General features: G+C 44.8%; 1 protein-coding gene across 10 annotated transcripts in view; it reads right to left on the bottom strand.

Moving 5' to 3' along the window:
• Positions 1 to 18,532, bottom strand: part of FARP2 (FERM, ARH/RhoGEF and pleckstrin domain protein 2) — a 112,743-nt gene that overhangs the window by 56,485 nt on the left and 37,726 nt on the right. For 7 of the 10 annotated variants that reach the window (XR_010410380.1, XM_064587410.1, XM_064587413.1 and 4 more), the window contains 5 exons: positions 17,611 to 17,703; positions 5,562 to 5,666; positions 4,589 to 4,631; positions 3,417 to 3,495; positions 1,398 to 1,495 (listed from right to left, as the gene is read on the bottom strand). Coding sequence is in view for 9 of the 10 variants with exons in the window: in XM_064587410.1 (XP_064443480.1) it covers positions 1,398 to 1,495; positions 3,417 to 3,495; positions 4,589 to 4,631; positions 5,562 to 5,666; positions 17,611 to 17,703 (418 nt within the window). In the remaining variant the exon portion in view is untranslated. Of the gene's footprint in view, positions 1 to 1,397; positions 1,496 to 3,416; positions 3,496 to 4,588; positions 4,632 to 5,561; positions 5,667 to 6,471; positions 7,726 to 17,610; positions 17,704 to 18,532 lie in introns of those variants that run through there. The other 3 variants (XM_045867561.3, XM_045867565.3, XM_064587416.1) reach the window with 2 other exon arrangements.

Raw genomic sequence — 18,532 nt, 5'->3', positions numbered from 1 at the left:
CATCCTGAGTTCTGAAGAACAAAGATGCTGGTGAGTGACTCCAGGGAGGCCACCAGTTTATCCTGAGCGGTTTGTTGTGTCTTAAACCACGCTTTATTCGTCTGCAGTCTCAAGACTGTTGTAGCCAGGAATAGGTATCTTATTTTATTTGTTTCAGGATAACGTATTTGAAATCATTTTTTCCCTCAGGGCCTCTCAAATTCTTGAGGAACAATGTCTCTTTCTAATTTCATGAACCTTGAGGCAACTCATGTTTCAAGAGTCACAGTTAAAGCCCAATAACCTTAAACGATACACTTCTTTTTTGTTTTGAGACAGCCTCAAATTCACAGAAAGTTGCACGCACAGTGCCCCACTTTAGGGACCAGGACACTCGCGCCCACAAGCGCAGCGCCCGCCTCACAGCAGGACAGGACTCTGCCCCACTGCCGCGTCTGCGCTTCCGCAGCGGCTGCGTGTCCTCTGCAGTCAGACAGCCCAGCTCAGAGGCACCCCTGCGGGGTAGGCAGCACGCTCAGGAAAGCGACAATCCCAGAGGTGACTGTGACTGCACTCGAGCCCTCGAGCCAGCGGCTCTGGGGCACGACCGTTCACACTGGAAAGCCATCCGTCTCTCTGAGAGGACTGCAGATCCAATAAATAATCAGTCCCACCGACAACGTACATTAACAAGAGCCGACAAGGCCCCTAGTGCAGGATGGCAAATCTACGATGAAACTTGCTTTCTGTAGGTGTGTATGTGTGGGGGGAGGGGGGACAAGGAAACCACAAATTAACCTGCATACGTTCTTAGTTGCTACGATTCCTCAAACTTTCTACATTATACTTGCTGTGCTCAAACTTTCAGACACATTAGTTCTGTGCCAAGGGGACTCTAGTCCAGCAGCAGCGTGTTTCCCTTTCCTGGTCAGCTGGGGGCTTTGCAAGGCCCGGGCAAGGCATGCCCTGCTTTCAGAACCTCTTCCCACGCTGTAATTCTTCCTGTTCTGCGCCATCCCTTGCTCTGTGTGACATACTGAGAAATGTGTTCTTTTTTCTCAGGGTTTGATACCTAACTCATCACCAGGGGGGCTGTGACATGCACACCAGCGAGGTCTCTTTCCAGGGGTGCTGAGGGTCAGGGCTACCATTTGGCTCCCAGACTGAAGCCATTTATGGGAAAATGCGAGAAGGCACAAAGGAGAGACATTCCCAAAGAACGTGTGTGGCTGCCGCTCTTGGCCTGGAGCCTTTCTTTCTGGGTGGAGACTGTTTGCCTCAAGGATCTCCACCTTGCAGATGGTAATCTTCAGCTTATCAGAGGAAATGGGCCTCTGTTCGTCATCACACTCGTTAACCTTGAAGGCGCATCAGGTGCTGGCGGTCAGGAGTGTTGCCCAGGGCGGGGAGATACTAACACTGTAGAAGGTGGGATGCCAAAAGGGCGGCCGTGGTATCCGCGCAGGGCAGGCGCTCCTCCAGGAGGTCCCTCTTAAGTTGCAAGGCAAACAGGTATCTAGAAGGGAGTTCGAAACACCACAGACATCAACTCCAAAGGCTCCCGAGCATACCGCCCCCCATGTCTCCATCGCAGGAGAGCACAGAGCCCTAGGCAACAGCAGTGACCAGGGACATCAGAGCAGACGGTGAGCAAAGGCCAAGTGACCAAAGGAGGCCCTTTGCTGGTGGCAGCTCAGTGGACAGGGTCACGTGCAGCAGTCCACACACACAGGAGCACTCAGACGCTGGCCTTCCAGACACACCACACCTTTAAGGGAAGCTCACAAATTCATATTACTTCTGTTACACACACAAAACTGCACTCAACAATTCTGCTGTGAAAGAGCAGAAATATCCAATTAAGATATAGATTAAAATGCGGCTCTGAGAGTTACAGGCAGATTGAGGATACTTGGTCCTGGCTAGGATCTGAGAAGCAGGCACTCCTGAACGGTAAGAAAGGCAATATGAATGTATTCATATATTCATTTATTCCATCAACAAATAATTACTGAGTAAGTATTGCATTCCAGGTACTATTTCTGGAGTTGGAAGTACGATGCAAGACAAACTCTCTCCTTGTGGGAATTTATACTCTAGAGTGAGCTTACAACTGAAATGTGCCTACCCTTGAACTTAGCAATTTGGCTTTTATGAAGCTTTCCTGGAGAAGTATTTTCCAGAGTTTACAAAGCTATGTGGGCAAGGCTGTTTACTTGCAGCAATACAGCAGAGAGATAGCCTAAGTATGCACGGACAGGAAGAGTTCAATAAAGTAGATTATAGCACACACATTGCTGCAAAACAAACATCCACGGCACGCTACGACACGCGGGTAAGAAACAAAACAGGAGACAACCACCTACAGGACTAAGGGTATAGTGATACTGCAAAATAATTTCTTTAAAGACCTGGGTCCACTTGTATATTGCTATGAATTCATCTGGAAGACACACCTCAAGTGATACTTCTGGACACAATGCAGTGGGCAGACAGTGAAGAGGTACATTCACTTTTTACATAGCTTTATTTTGAAGTTTCTCTTCTTTTATCATAAACAGTACATTTTTCTTATAAACAAACAAAAAAGGAACTTCTGCATGAACATGGCTTGGACCCAGGACCCAGAATTAGGTAATACTTCCTATTCCTTGTTATCTTCCAAGTATATATATTTAAAAGTTATTCCCTCAAAAAGGACTTTTGGTAAACATCAGGTACGTGATACACTATGAAGATGAGTTCTGTGTTTACTCTTAAAAACACTTTTTCCTGTCGTTGGGGTTCAGTCTTGTTACCCATCAAATGAGGGGCTAGACTAATGGGATACCAACATTTCCCTACGGCTGACAGTCCGTGATTTTGTGATGTTACAAGGCTCTACAAAAACCTTCCGAAGAGAGGTTCATAAGATGCCTATGGTTCAGGTAGGAATCCATTTTTAGTCAGAAGGACTGTTAATACTAGTTCCCTTTTATCGTACATCTGATCTTGGGTTTTGAGTTGGTACATAAAACACAAGGAACAAACTTCCATAGCCTGTTGCCCAGATGAAACAACTGTAAACATTTCTTTCAGTTACTTCTGCCAAAAAAGAAATCACCTAAAATATTTCTGCTCCATATATTCATAGACTCTCCAACTCAGTCCTTCTCACAAGTCTGCGCTCAGCTGGCGACCAGCACTTTCACAATACACCAACACATAGCCGCCTTTCTGTCCCCAAATTTCACCGTAAGCCCTTTTCTAAGCCCTGCTGGCATTTGTGTTTGTGCAGCAGTTAACCGCTCTTTTAGTGCTGCATGTCGATCACCCCTTCCATGTGTGGGGCAGCTGCGTTCATTCGGGAACACGCAGGGCCCGGGGCGCCCCGGGAGCCAGGTGCTGCCAGGGACCCTGCTGGCGAGAGCTGTTGTGTTTCAACAGGGGCTCCTTACCTCGTATAGTCGTCCTGCAACTGACCCGGGTCGGGGGGGAAAAATTTCACTGCTAGACGAAGCGACGCGCCTTTTGGCCCTGTGAGAAGAAACATCTTATTTATTAAAGGACTTTTTTTTAAAGATTTTATCTGTTTGACACAGCGAGAGAGGGAGCACAAGCAGGGGGAGCGGCAGGCAGAGGGAGAGGGAGAAGCAGGCTCCCCGCCGAGCAGGGAGCCCGACGCGGGGCTCCATCCCGGGACCCCGGGATCATGACCTGAGCCGGAGGCAAACGCCTAACAACTGAGCCACCCAGGCGCCCCTGAAAAGAAACATTTCAAACTTGACAAGTAAAGTCAATCTCACTATTTTCTCAAATCTTTATATACTTTAGTGAAAGAAAAACGTCAGCACTCACTATACTGAACCAGAACAACCGGATTACTGGAAAGAAAAAGCAGAAGGTGTTGGCTCATCTGAGCATCTCCGCTTCACTGAAATTTTTACAACACAGCTGTGTAATTTTCACCAAGCAGGAAAGAGGAGGTGTTGTCCTACAGGGCCACGATGACCTAAATGGCCTTAGGCCACCAGTGACTAACAGGGCTACTAGCAACCATCCTTCTCTCTCACATGGGATCAGACTGCAGGTGAATCTGGACCCCTGGATGGCACCCTGTAACCAAGAGGCATTACTATGTGCCCCAATTTTTAAAAATTTAATGGAGACTAACAAAAATTATGTTTATAATTACAAAACAGTATAAACTATTTTATTAAACATGTAATTAAATTGTGTCAACTATACTCAAAAATAATACCACAAAAAATAAAGTTTTAAAAATTGTTAAAAAAAATTAAGAAGCTAATTAAAGGAAGAACCTCAATGCCTTTTTATAACTTGGGGGGAGAAACTGCATACTTATTTTTGCATATTGGCCAAAAATTAAGTGACATATCCAAGAGCATATCCTGTTACCACTGCGTTTGAGAACTAGTGAGTGTTCACAGCTGCCGCAGGCTGAGACTAAGCAGCAAAACAATCTCCAGGTTCACGCGCCGCTGGCAATCACCTCACTGCTCCCCAGGGTGGGGACAATGAACATCTGGACATACCTCCAATTTGAACAGTCAAGAACAAAAGCATCTTAAATGAACAGAATTCTAAAGAGTTTAAAAAAAGGACTTACTTCGTACTTGCCTAACGATGGGCTTCATAGGTTCCAGCCAAATCTAAAGAGGATTTAAGAAAAGAGATCAAATCCATTCAATGATTTCTCTATTTAATAACTGCTACAAAATACAGAACTGTTTATAACTAGGAGAGATATTTAAGGTGGGGCCGTTTTGGCCCTCTGCTCACACACCAGTCAAATCCTGACAAAACACCTGGGAGAGGCACAGGAACACCTGCTTCGAGAAGTGTGGGAGGATGATGAGACGCCACGCAGGCCCGGACCCCTCCATTAGGTCACATGCACACTGTTGTTGCTAGGCACAGCACGGGTACCAAGAATTATTTTGGGGGGGCAGCTGTTAAGGCCAAACAAATTTTTGGTACAAGATGCACCTGTAAACAACTAAGAGACAAGAGTGCCACTGCATGAGTAATGCTGACACACTTATCGAATAGGCTGATTTTGGTTTCTTTCTTTCTTTCTTTTTTTTTTTAAGTAGACTCCACCCCCAGCATGGAGCCCAATGTAGGGCTTGAACTCACAACCATGAGATCAAGACCTGAGCTAAATCAAGAGTCGGACACTTAACGGACTGAGCTACCCAGGCGCCCCTAATTTTGGTTTAAAACAGTTCCACCTATAAATATTAAGTTCCACACTTTTTAAGGTTCATCGATCAAGTAACATGAGGGATAACCAGTGAATTTCGTAAAAGTTTGCTCAAAATGATTATCATGCAGATGTCCTAGCGGTTGTTTCTGGATTTCCTTGGCACATGTACTGGTGAGGAGAACAAATTTAGGGAGGATGGGAACTCAGCTTAGCTAAAAGGCCAGTGCGGTCCATGTCTCCACGGTGCAGCTCTAGGAACAGCAATGTGATGAAGCATGGTGCCGTATCACTGCAGCGGGGCCTCAAAGGCTCTCTGTGGCCACGTGCACGGTCAGCTCTCAAGAGCTTGCAAGAATAAGGCAAGGACACGTACCCAGTAGGACCGGGGATGCTGAAACTCCAGCCCAAAGTAGTCACACTCCGTCAGGTTCAAGCGCCTCCACACCTGGGTCAGCAACGTCTGGCCATCGCGCTTAGGCTGTGAAGGGCAGGGAGGGGAACACAGGAGGATTACGTGCCTTCCCACAACATGGGTTCATGTAACAGCGTGGCATGACCCGGCCTCCTGCATGTTAAACTCCATCCTACTGAATTGCTGGCTTCACTCTGCCTTCTATAAGGCTTACAAACCATCACAAAGCAAATAAAGAGCCCAAGGCTCTTTGTGCTCAGGAACTGACACTAACATAAAGCTAGACAATTCCTTCAGTCTTATGTTCTCAGTTGTGTCCTTAGCCATTTTTTCTTTGTCACTTGAGGCATTTTCGGAATGCAGAACCCATTTTCAGCCTCAGTAAACATTTTATCAAACAATTTGATATTTACTAAAAAGGTGGGTCTCATACTCCATGTTTGCATAAGATCCAAGTGAATACGTTATTATTTGCTAGCAACATGAGCAAGAAGAGCATGGACTGTTCAAACATGAGGTGGGCAATCGGCTCTCCATTTAGAAGAAAAATGGAGTGAGATCCCTGGTCCGCACTGCTCAGAAAAATAAACTCCAGTGGACTAAAGAATAGAATAAAACAGAGACTATTTCTCCAATCTTGGGGTAAGTAAAGTCTTCCTAAGTATAGCATAAAGACAGATGTGATTAAATAAAGATAAAAAAACTTCTGAAACAGTGAACAAAGTTAAAATTTAGAATCATACTGAAACAAATTATAATTTATCTTTCGTATTGCTCTTATGAATTGGTTGAAGAAATACAAATGGCTTTTAGGCACAGAAAAAGGTACTCAAGCCCTCCAATACGGAAGTAAATGAAAACAGCGAGGTACCATTTTCCACTTCGGAGGCCTGGGAGAATGGCGTGGTGTGGCTGTCACATGCCACCGGGGGAACCCCGATCCATCCTATCTTCTGGGAGAATCTGAAACACCTCCAAAATTTAAAATGTACACATACGTCTTCGCTCCAGAGATTCCACTTCTATAACTTTCTCCTGCAGATATCTCACACAACTGCACAGAGATAAATATGCAAGGACAAATCCCATGACGAACTGATGACATACACATTACATCCATAGTTGAAACCATGCAACTCCTACCAACTCTGTATGTGCTACCGTGGAATAAAGTCCAAGCCTGATGTTCAGTCAAGAAGAAGGTTCCCCTTCTCTCCAGTGTCTGTAATAGAATTCCATTTCGTAAGACACTCACACTGCATTTGCCATTTAGTACTGAATGGGGGTGGTGGGTGGGACAAGCACTTTCACTTCTACCTTATTTACCAACTTCTGTAATGCCTAAATTTTTCATCAATGGGCATCTGTCATTTTTTAAAAGATTTTGAGAGAGAGAGAGAGACAGAGATAGCAACAGAGATATTGAGAGAGAGCACAAGAGGGGAGGAGAGGGAGAAGCAGACTCCTCCTCCTGAGCAGGGAGCCCGATGTGGGACTCGATCCCAGGACCCCAGGATCATGACCTGAGCTGAAGGCAGACGCTTCACCGACTGAGTCACCCAGGCGCCCCTGGCATCTGTCATTTTTGCAGTGAGAAAATTATGTATGTATGTGGGAAGAAAGGCAAATCTCCATTGTTCCAAAGGATATCATGTTCCTTTAAGTTGAACCAGGAGACTTTCCTGCTGTGTACCCAAGATGTGTTTACACTCCTAAAACGAGAATTCTTACGTGAAGATACAAAAATCTGCACTGTGTTGTGACAAAGAAGCGCGCAGCGAATCACAGCACAATGCGCACCTTACGGGAATGGAAAGGTGGGCTGCAAAGGGGTCCTACACTGACAACACATCTCACAGGGAACAGAAGAGCAAGTCTTCTGGATGTAAGTACTGTAACGTCACCTCTTACAAGGATCATGGTGGGGGCTCACTGTGGGGTGGGGGTGCTGGAAGAGGCACGCTGGGGCTAGCGTGCCCACTGTGCCCTCGGAGAGAAGCACAGGGCTACTTGGACAGATGTGCAGTCAAATCCCCTCAGTGGTGAACTGGTCAGAGATCACGGAAATCATGGAGTCCACTGCAACTCCTCTAACACTAAACACTCGTCCCCAGGAAGCTCTCCCACAGCCATGTCCCCTCCCCCAGACTGGAGGGGTGCGCGGGTGGGGGGCACCACAGGAGGGAACACCCTCACAGTGTGGTGTGCACTGCCCCACACGACCTGGCCTCCCCCATCCAGTGGCGACCTGGATACCCAGTTGCTCCCTCACAGGGAAACACCCTCTCCCCCTCTGTCAGTCTCCAGCGGATCCTCTGAGAACCTGAGGAGCTCATTACCTCAAAGGTAAGGTCCCCTTAATTTCAGTCAGCTCCACTTAACTGCCACATCCCTTGGTACTTATCCCTAGCACCATGCTTAGGGCGTTGTTGTTCACCTATCTATTTGGGTGCATTCCTACTACTAGATGGTCAGAGACTGTGTCATCCATCCTCGAGTCTCCAGGACCACCACATGGGTAGGTGCGCCATGGATAGGCCCAAACATCCACAACCGCTCTGCTGTGCTCAAGCCCTCCCCTCTCCTTTTTCAACCGCGTGGCCACCCTGTGTGGTGTAACGGTAGGACTAACAGCCCTACGCAAGCCCTCTACCCACAGTTAGTACAGCCTGGGCTTGGTCCAGGAGGCCTGCCCAACTGACTAAAGGATGCTAACGTGTATCAAGTGTATGGACACACTGGGACACATTCACGATGCACCAGCGTCCAAATCAGAACAGGGTTTTTAAAACTGGGCATAAAAATACATTTAATTACGCATTTCTGTTTTAATATACACACATACACAGGTATCCATACACACATACACATATGTATGTGTGTTTAGCTCCTGGATTGGAGTAAATTTTACTGAAGTAAAAAAGCTTTCCCAAGTCTATTATCCTATGTTAAGGCGAAGAAAAAGAACTTTGTATTCTGTGTCACCTGAAACACATACTGACCTCCTAAAAAAACCAGCAGAATCAGGTGTTTCCACAAACCATGTAGGGACAGACATTTCCAAAGCTATTTAAATTGGTCCGAAGTATGGTGGGTCGTGGTAGTGGTCTCTTCTTAATCTCTTTCTTGGGAAAGAACCCCCAAACTCCATACAAACACACATACGACCCAAAGAGAAAAATTCCAAGTTATAGGTATCAGTGAAAATATCCTGAGTAAGGGGCCTCCGGGTGGCTCAGTCGGTTGAGCATTTGACTCTTGGTTTTGGCTCAGGTCATGATCTCATGAGCCCCATGTTGGGCTGCACTCTAGGTGTGGAGCCTGCCTAAGGTTCTTATCTCTACCTCTCCCTCTGCACCCAACCCGCCTCTCTCCAAAAAAAAAAAAAAAAAAAAAATTGAGTAAAATACCAGCAAACATAATCCAACAACAACTCAAAGATTAATATACCATAACCAAGTAAAATTAATTAAAAAAACAGAGGATAATTCAATACAGTATCAGCACAATTATCACTATATCATATCAGATCTGTCAGAAAAAAGAATCCTAGGATTATTCCCAGAATCTGAAAAGCTGAGAAGGCATCTGATAAAATTCAATTTCTACTCTTGATATAAATTTTTTTAAAAAAATATTTTTATTTATTTGACAGAGAGACAGCGCGCGTGTGCATGTGCATAAGCAGGGGGAGCGGCAGCAGGAGAGGGAGAATCGAACTCCCTGCCGAGCAGAGAGCCCAACAATGGGCTCCATCCCAGCACCCTGGGATCATGACCTGAGCCGAAGGCAGACGCTTGACCGACTGAGCCATGCAGGTGCCCCTGTTATAAATTCTTTTTTTTTTTTTTAATAGATTTATTCGACACACAGCGTGCACAAGCAGGGGGAGCGGCAGGCAGAGGGAGAGGCAGAAGCAGACTCCGCTGAGCAGGGAGCCGTATGTGGGGCTCAATCCCAGGACCCCGGGATCATGACCTGAGCCGAAGGCAGACACTCAACCGACTGAGCCACCCAGGAGCCCCCTTGATAAATAAGATTTTTTTTTTTTTTAAGATTTCACCCATTTTTTGACAGAGAGAGACACAACGAGAGAGGGAACACAAGCAGAGGGAGCAGGAGGGGGAGAAGCAGGCTTCCCGCCGAGCAGGGTGCCCGATGTGGGGCTCGATCCCACGACCCTGGGATCATGACCTGAGCCGAAGGCAGCCGCTTAACGACTGAGCCACCCAGGCCCCCCCCTTGATAAAAATTCTTAATAGGAAGAAAAAGTGATTCTTTAACACTTAGCAAGACGAGGAGGCCACTCCCAACAGTATACGCAATCACTACTATGTGACACCAACATCAAAATAGAGAAAGAAATGAGAGGTAAAAAATCAGAAAGGAAGCAAAACTATCATTATTTGTAGACATGATAATTTACTTTGAAAACCCAAGAACATCAACTAGAAAATTATTATGAAAGAGATAGAATTCAGTTAGGTGGTGGGGGATAAATTTCTATAAATACATCAAAACAGCCTTCACTTACATACAATTAACCACCATTCTCAGGACAGAAAGGAAGAAAACAACCACATTTGTAACAGCCGCAAAAGGGCTGAAGTGTCTTAGGATAAACTTAACAAAAGAAAGCTTCATGGAGAAAGTTTTATGAGAGAAAAAGGGGACCACAGAAGGGGCGTGGAGAGGTGTAGGGCACACGGTTTTCTTGCACACAAACACCCTCACACAGGGGTCAGTGCTCCTTGAATTAAGCCAGATTCCATGCTGTCCTAATAAAAGGATTAAAAGGATTCTCTGAGGAACCTGATAGGCTAATTCTACAGTTGGTATTTTTTTTTTTTTTTACATCCAAGCATGCCAATGAAAAAGAGAAATAGATGAGGACTAGCCTTACCAGATATTCAACCTGTTGAAAACCACAGTAATTAAAATGTTTGGTACTGGTGCCTGTCCACATAGACAAATAACTAGAACAGATTAGGAGATGAAGAAATATACCCAAATATGCAAGTACTGGAGTGCCTGATAAATGTGATATTTCAGGTCAATCAGTGGGAGGAACACATATTATCCAGCAGAAACCACTTGGTGTCCCTCTGGAAAAAACAAGGTTGTACCCTTACCTCACATAATAATTTCAAGGTGAGTAAAATATCTAAACACAAAAACATCCACTCATCAAAGTCCTGCAATGAGACAGTTTTGTTTCATACTCTATGGGGGGAAAGGCCATGTTCAGGACTCGCCGGAAGTTCAGCACCCTAACAAGGGGCTTGAGAAATGGGGGACAGCAAATAAAGTGCACAAGAAGAAGCTGCCGTGGGCGCCCAGCTGGCTGGGGGCTGTGAGTTAGAGCCGCACAGTGGATGCAGGGCTGACTTAAAAATACAGTCTTTTTTTTTTTTAAGATTGTATTGATTTATTTGACAGAGAGAGACACAGCGAGAGAGAGAACACAAGCAGGGAGAGTGGGAGAGGGAGAAGCAGGCTCCCCGCAGAGCAGGGAGCCCGATGCGGGACTCGATCCCAGGACCCTGGGATCATGACCTGAGCTGAAGGCAGTCGCTTAACCAACTGAGCCACCCAGGTGCCCTAAAAATACAGTCTTAAGGGGTGTATCTTAAGGGGACTGAGCTGGGTGGCTCAGTCTGTTATGTGGCCAGCCAACTCTTGATTTTGGCTCAGGTCATGGTCTCGGGGTCCTGGGATGGAGCCCTACATCAGACTCCTTGCTCAGCGGGGTATCTCTTTGAGGATTCTCTCTCCCTCTCCCACCGTCCCTCTCCCCTACTCGCAGTGTCCCTCCCTCTCTCTCAAATAAACAAATCTTAAAAAAAAAAATCTTGGGGCGCCTCGGTGGCTCAGTTGGTTAAGTGTCTGCCTTCGGCTCAGGTCATGATCCCAGGGTCCTGGGATCAAGTCCCGCGTCAGGCTCCCTGCTCAATGGGGAGCCTGCTTCTTCCTCTCCCTCTGTCTGCCACTCTGCCTACTCGTGCTTTGTGTCGAATAAATATATAAAATCTTAAAAACAAAATAAAAACAAAACAAACCCAATCTTAAAAAAAAAAAAAGACAAGAAACTGTCAAATCAAAGACACACAGGGAGCAAACAGCTCATGTCACAGCAAAGTGCAAATTTCTTTAAAACACACCAGACTGCAAGGGCGCCTAGGATCGAGCCCCACATCAGGCTCCCTGCTCAGCGGGGAGTCTGCTTCTACATCTGCCCCTCCTCCCTGCTTGTGTTCTCTCTCTCAAATAAACAAAATCTTAAAAAGAAATTAGTAAAACACACCAGACTATAAACACCAGTAAGTAAAAAGATTATGAAATGATGAGAACAATGGGCAAAAGGACAGGCTGTTCACAAGCACAGAAGCCTAAGTGATGCTTGCACACACAGAGAGGCTTGCTGCGAGTCATGACCAGAGGTGCATGGGTCAGAATCAGGCGGAGGCTCTCGTGGTGTTGATCAGAACTCAGAGTCTGACACGCCATGTGAGCAAGCGTGGCCAAGTACTCCCACATAGGGCCGTGGGCAAACTGCTGCCCCTGGTGCTGTGCAGGCCTGGTGGGAGCTACCTACTAAAATCTAAATGTCCACACCATTCTCCAAAAAATCCCACTCTGAGAAGAATTTCACAGGTGCAAACCCATGCATATAAAACAGTATTTGTTACAATAATGCTTCTAATAGCAAATGATTAAGCTACCCTAAATCTACCCCGACAGGACAGGTTAATAAACTGTGGCACATCCAGGGTTACACAAAAATGGAAAGACCTCCAAGATACACTGTTGAGGGAACAAAGCAAGGTGTGGGGCAATGCATATGCCACCATCTGCGTGGGGAATGCACACACAGATGTAAATACGCAGACACACATACATATGTAGGTAAACGCTCTGGAAGGAGCACAGGAACTGGGGATGGTGGTTGTTTCCAGAGAACTAAACGGTGTGACTGCATATCCTTCTGTACTTTCTGAAATCTGTATCATCAGCATATACTAACCTATTTTTTAAAAAGCCTATGTGATTTTTTAAAAATAAAAAGTGGGCTCAGTGTGGGCTGAGGAAGTGGGCTGTTTGTACACAGGGGCCAAGTGCAGGATACTGAAGCCCAGGTGGGGGGAGTGGTGGTCACCCTTTAGTGAGGTGCTGGGTAGGAGTGGAGGGAGGTAATGTCTGCAGAAGACAACAGCCCACAGTAGGATGGAGAGCAGCGACAGGGACTATGTCTACGTGGGAGGATGACCTGGCACAGAGAACCACAGCCCCTGGCTCTGTCCACTGGAAGGTCCTGGGATCAGCAAGACTCAGGTCAGGAGCACATCTCAAACAGAAACCTTCCTTGGAGAAAGGGCTAATGCTAGGTCTGAGGCAGCAAGAGAGCAGGATGAACCCAGACTGAACATTACCAGAAACAGGACCAATTGAAATTGTATACCGTGGAAGAGAATGTAGTGCGGGCCCAGCATCCCTTCTGTGCCATCCTGTATCTTAGTTCATCCAGGCTGCTATGCCACAGACTGGGTGGCTAAAACAACATACAAGGATTTCTCAAGTTCTGGAGGCTGGGAGTCCAAGATAGAGGCATTGGCAGATTAGGTGTCTGGTGAAGGCCTGCTTTTGGCTTCAGAGATGGCTGTCTTTCAGCTGTGTCCCCACATGATGGAAGGGGCTGAGAGCTCTCTCTGAGCTCTCTCTTTTAGGGGCACTAATCCCATTTATGAGGGCTCCACCTTCATGATCTAATTCCCTCCCAAACGCCCTACCTCCAAATACCATCACGGTGGGGGTTAGGTTTTAACATATGAATTCTGGTGGACACAAACATTCAGTAGGTAACACCCTGCCAAAGACCCACGTGAATCCCATCATGGGGAAATAGCCAAGTCCATCTGAGACTCATCTACAAATCAAATGCTATGAGCTTCAAAAGTGTCAGTGTTGTGAAAGTCACACAGGCTAGAGACCAGCGATGGGACTGTACACTGGGTCATTTGTTAAAAAGAACACTAGTAGTGGGACCAACGGGGGAACCTGAACGGGGCCTGGGGACCTGGGGGTAGCAAGGGATCTGCGTTAATGTCCTGAACTGTAATGATGAAGAACCTCCTTGTTTGTATGAAATATACTTGAAGTATAAGAGTGCTGGCACATGGTGTTGGCAACTTGCTCTCAAATAATTCAGTAAAGAAAAAAAATCTTTGTACTATTTTTGCATTTTTTTGGTAAGTTTGAGACTGCTTCAAAATAAAACCTTCAAAAATAAAAAATACAGAAATTAGGCTAGCAGCTGAAAACAAAAAAAATCTAAATTATACTATCGGAATTAATAAATGAACTTAGCAAGGTCACAGAATGTAAAGTCAATGCACAAAAAGCAATTCTATTTCTATAAATTGATAATAAACAGCTGGAAAGTGAAATCTAAGACTTGCCATCAATGGTGGAAAGACCCAGAAGTCTGCTATACCGAAAATTATAAAACATTGCTGAGAAAAGCTAAAGAAGACCTAACCATCTGGAGGGATATGGTCGATATCCTCCAATCTACGAACATGGCACATCCCTCCACATAAGACATCAGTGCTCCCCATGTGAACCATACATTCAATGCCATTCCAATTAAAATCCCAGCAGCTTGTGTTCATAGAAATTGACAAACAGATTAAAAAACAATATAGATACCAAAGCCTGGTAAGCAAAGACAATCTTTTTTTTTTTTTTAATATTTTATTTATTTATTTGACAGAGAGAGACACAGTGAGAGAGGGAACACAAGCAGGGGGAGTGGGAGAGGGAGAAGCAGGCTCCCCCGTGGAGCAGGGAGCCCGATGAGGGACTCGATGCCAGGACCCAGGGATCATGACCTGAGCCGAAGGCAGTCGCTTAACCAACTGAGCCACCCAGGCGCCCAAGCAAAGACAATCTTAAAGAAGAGCAAAGTTGGAGGGCTTACACTGTCAGATATCAAGACTTGTTCTAAAGCTGTAGTAACTGGGCGCCTGGGTGGCTCAGTTGGTTGGGCGACGGAGTCCCAGGATCGAGTCCCGCATCGGGCTCCCTGCTCAGCGGGGAGTCTACCTCTCCCTCTGACTCTCCCCCTCTCATGCTCTCTTTCTATCACTATCTCTCTCAATAAATAAATAAAAATCTTTAAAAAAAAAAAAGAATATTAAAGCTGTAGTAATTAAGACAGTATGGTACTGGTGCAAAAACAGACCTGTGGAGCACATGAGAGCCCAGAACGAGACCCCCACAAGCACAGTCATCTGATTTACAGCAAAGGCACAAATGTAATTCAGTGCAGGAAGGATGGTCTTTTCAACAACTGGAGCTGACGGAAATGAGTATATACAAAAAACATGAACATCAAACCCTACCTCACACCATACACAAATATTAATTCAGCACGAATCAGAGAGGCAAACCTTAATAAAGCTTAGGGTAAGCATCATCTGCTCTAAAATCCAGAAGTGTACCATCAGGTGGACTGTAGGACCCATACCCACTGCACATTCCCAAAGCAGCAAAGGAAAAGAGACTCTCTGAACTCTACACTGGAAAGGCCTTACAGACTGTGAAAGCATTGGCATCATCAACAGATACAACGGAAGAAAACTGCCTTCACAACCCATTTCCCACAGAGGTAAGCAGCCATCCAAAGTAGAACTGTGTTTCAAACACTAGGCTGGAGGAGAAACATCATTAAAAAAATAATATACAAAATACAGGTTAAAAACCAAAATTTTTCGTTCAGTGTTCCATTTTCCAGTTGGCCACAGTGTTAAAGTTCTTCTCCAAGTTTAGACATAAAGCATATTGTTAAAAATTTACATAGACAAAAGTACCATTAAAGATTTTGTCTGGATGGAAATGGGCTACAAAATCTCAGCTAACAAAGTACTTCTTTATTCTTTGTCTTAAGCACTGTGGGAAAATTCTGGAAAAAGCTTGATTTAGTCCTTCGACTTGTTTCATATGCCCATTTACAGTTCATTTGCCAAATTATAACTCCTCCATCTACCCAGATGCCTACTCCTATTATACAGTTCATATCTCTACAGTTTCATTACTTAAAATTTTTCTCTAATAATTAGATCAAAGCCCAATTTCCTTTTATAATATTATGTTGTATAATGAAAATAATCTTGAGAGCTCACTGGAAACTGTAGCTATATTCATTCTAGATTCTTTGAAAGGTCACCAACATTTTTGATAGACATTTCATTCCCACTCTGGCACACTTTCAAATCTTAGGCTCTCACATATCCCTAAAAATGCTGTGCACCAGAGATATACCCAAACTGCATTAAAAGCCATAAGGACTTGTGTTGAGTTTGAGAGCCTAAAGATATAACAGCCACTTCTGCTTATCAGAGAGGGGATTCTGTATCCTGAAAGAAGCAATGTATCACTATGCATTCAGTGTTCTTGGACTGAAAAGATCATCTTGCACATAGATTATCTTTACCACAGGACACAGGCATAACATGAGAGCTTATTTATCAATGGATCATTGGTACCCAACTCTTTCTACAATAGTTTATCTTAAAGTACTCAAGGAAACAGGACAATTTAAAATTCCCAAATTTGAACCTGTTAATATGGGTGAGCTAGGTATCCATCTATTGCTTCTATACTCCAAATCTACCCTTCTTTGCCTTGCTTTGTGATACTGGGGCAGGCCCCTATAGACATCTCTCCTTTACAAGCTGCCTTGTCAGGAAAGGGTGCTGGGGGATTCAAGAAGAAGAAGTTTCCCTCCCTGATTCTGGGGCTTTGGGCTTTCTTGCTACTATGACCAATAGGTTGCTTCCCTGCTAGCCGTGTGCAGAGGACTCCACGGCTGCACCTTCCAGGGACTCCCTCTTCCACTCCAGTTCTGCCAGGGAGCAGCTTCCTGTCTGCCAGCCCATTCCCGTGGCACCTTAGCCAATACCTCCACCATCTGTAAGTCTGAACCTTGACCTTGGGGGAAGAGACCTCTTCCAAGTTTGCACTGGTAGCTGTTCACTGCATTCTTCAGGATTCTCTCTTCCTCTTAGTAGTTAATCCCTGTTACTAGCTAATAACCATTTCTATCACATTTCCCTGTTCAAATTACTGGTGTATTTTGTCTCCTGACTAGACCCTGAATAATTCAGCAGGGAGACCCTGGAAAATGCCCATGGTCAGCACAGCCTTAACATTTTTAGCCTGGAAAGAAGAGTTCTAAAATTGGGGGCAAACAAGTAAAATCTATAGTCACCCTCCTGTAATTTGTCCAAGCTCAAGCTGTAGTTAGCACATGCACTGCCCTGACATGGTAGCAGAAACTCAGCAGGACCAGGTGAGGCTGAACAGTGCAAGAATAATAATTAAACTGGGGTTCACTTAGGTACCTGTTCTGCTAGTTCCCTACTTAAGTCCCCAAATTTGTCAGGAAAAGAAAAAAACTGTGCCTTCAAGTGGCTCATAAATGGGGGAAGGTGGGTTTCAGCCTGAGAACACAGAATCAGTAATAAGCTTCTTAACAGAGGAACTGGTGGAGTGCACAAAGAAAACTGAGACATGAATACAGAAGGGGATAAATGTGAAAGACGTTCCCATTATGGGGAATGACTGTTAAAGTCTCCTCACATCAGAGCCAGGGCACCTCAAAAAGGATACACGCCAAGAAAATGAGACCCAGCTTCAGGACATTCATTGTTTCCCCCACCACATTTGTGTACACAGTGTAGGTTATATCAGCAGCCAAAGAAGAAACATGCTATTTCTGATAAGTTTTAGAAGTTGGACCATCAACCCATTATTTATTTTTTTAAAATTCCTTGTCTTTAACTTAACATCAGAGAAAAATCTCTTAAAGCAATCAGCCTCTTGGGTAATTCCTTTCTTTTTTCCTCATCAACAGAAGGTTTTGGGTGGCTTGCTTGGCCTTACTTGTATGTACTTGAAAAACTCATACACATAAAGGAAACCTGTCTGTCAGTGTGCCCTACCCACTCACCCAGCCAGGATCTTGGTCACTCCCATGGCCCTGAAGCCAGGCAACTGTCATTTTCAGAAAGGAAGTCTGCCTTGGAAAATCATCCTGTGGCCACTGCAAAGGTCAATGAAAACAATACTCATCAGTCTGGCACCTCACTTGCAAAAATACATGGACAACCAAGAGTGAGCAGACCCTGAGAACCAAACTCCTGAAATAGAGATATCAACCTGAAAAGCTGAGGAACTGACCCCAATAAAGAGAAAGAGTGGAGTATACCAAAGAAAATGCAGTAAGAAAAACTAAGGTCCTCAAAAAGGTCAATGTAATAGGCCACAGCATTCATGAAATGAGGAGACTTTGGGGAAAAGAGAAGCAACTAATGAATTAAAAGGGGACATAAAAAGATAACTGTAGAAATGAAACCTCAACAGGAGGCCTGAATAACAAAATGATTAAAGTGTGACTCTGAACCAGTGGTGTGAAAAACAAAGGCAAACTTCTGGAGATAGAAGTAATGAGAAAAAAGTTCGAATTCAGAAATGTGTCTGAGAGGGATTTCAGGATGGAGATGGTAAAGGGTACAAGGGGTGTGGGGCACACTGCAACAATCCAGAAAATACTCAGTGGCTTATCTTTTGAAGATGGTAGTGTAAGTTGTCATTTCCTCCATCTCTTGATAGAATCATTCAAAATCAAAAAAGAAAATAACAAAAATGTAAACTCCATTTTCAGCAAAACTAGGAAAACTGCTAAATGCTGAATCAAAAAACTTGGCGGGAAGAGTGTCACTAGCCACAGAGCCAGAGCTGGAGGGTATTGGTATATATGGGAAGGCACAAACAAGATGCCAGGAAGCAAATTTCAGCAGAAGCTTCAAAGAGCACTGATCAACAGTGAAAGGTAGAACCTGGGGAGTAAAACCTAAATCCCTTGTTCGCAA

The sequence above is a fragment of the Mirounga angustirostris genome, unplaced genomic scaffold (assembly GCF_029215605.1).
Source record: "Mirounga angustirostris isolate CCGP_5_RB_7025 unplaced genomic scaffold, mMirAng1.0.hap1 SCAF_3, whole genome shotgun sequence".
NCBI classification, from domain to species: Eukaryota; Metazoa; Chordata; class Mammalia; order Carnivora; family Phocidae; genus Mirounga; species Mirounga angustirostris.
Note: the sequence above shows the minus strand (reverse complement) of the source record. Positions and strands in the feature narration are given on the sequence as shown.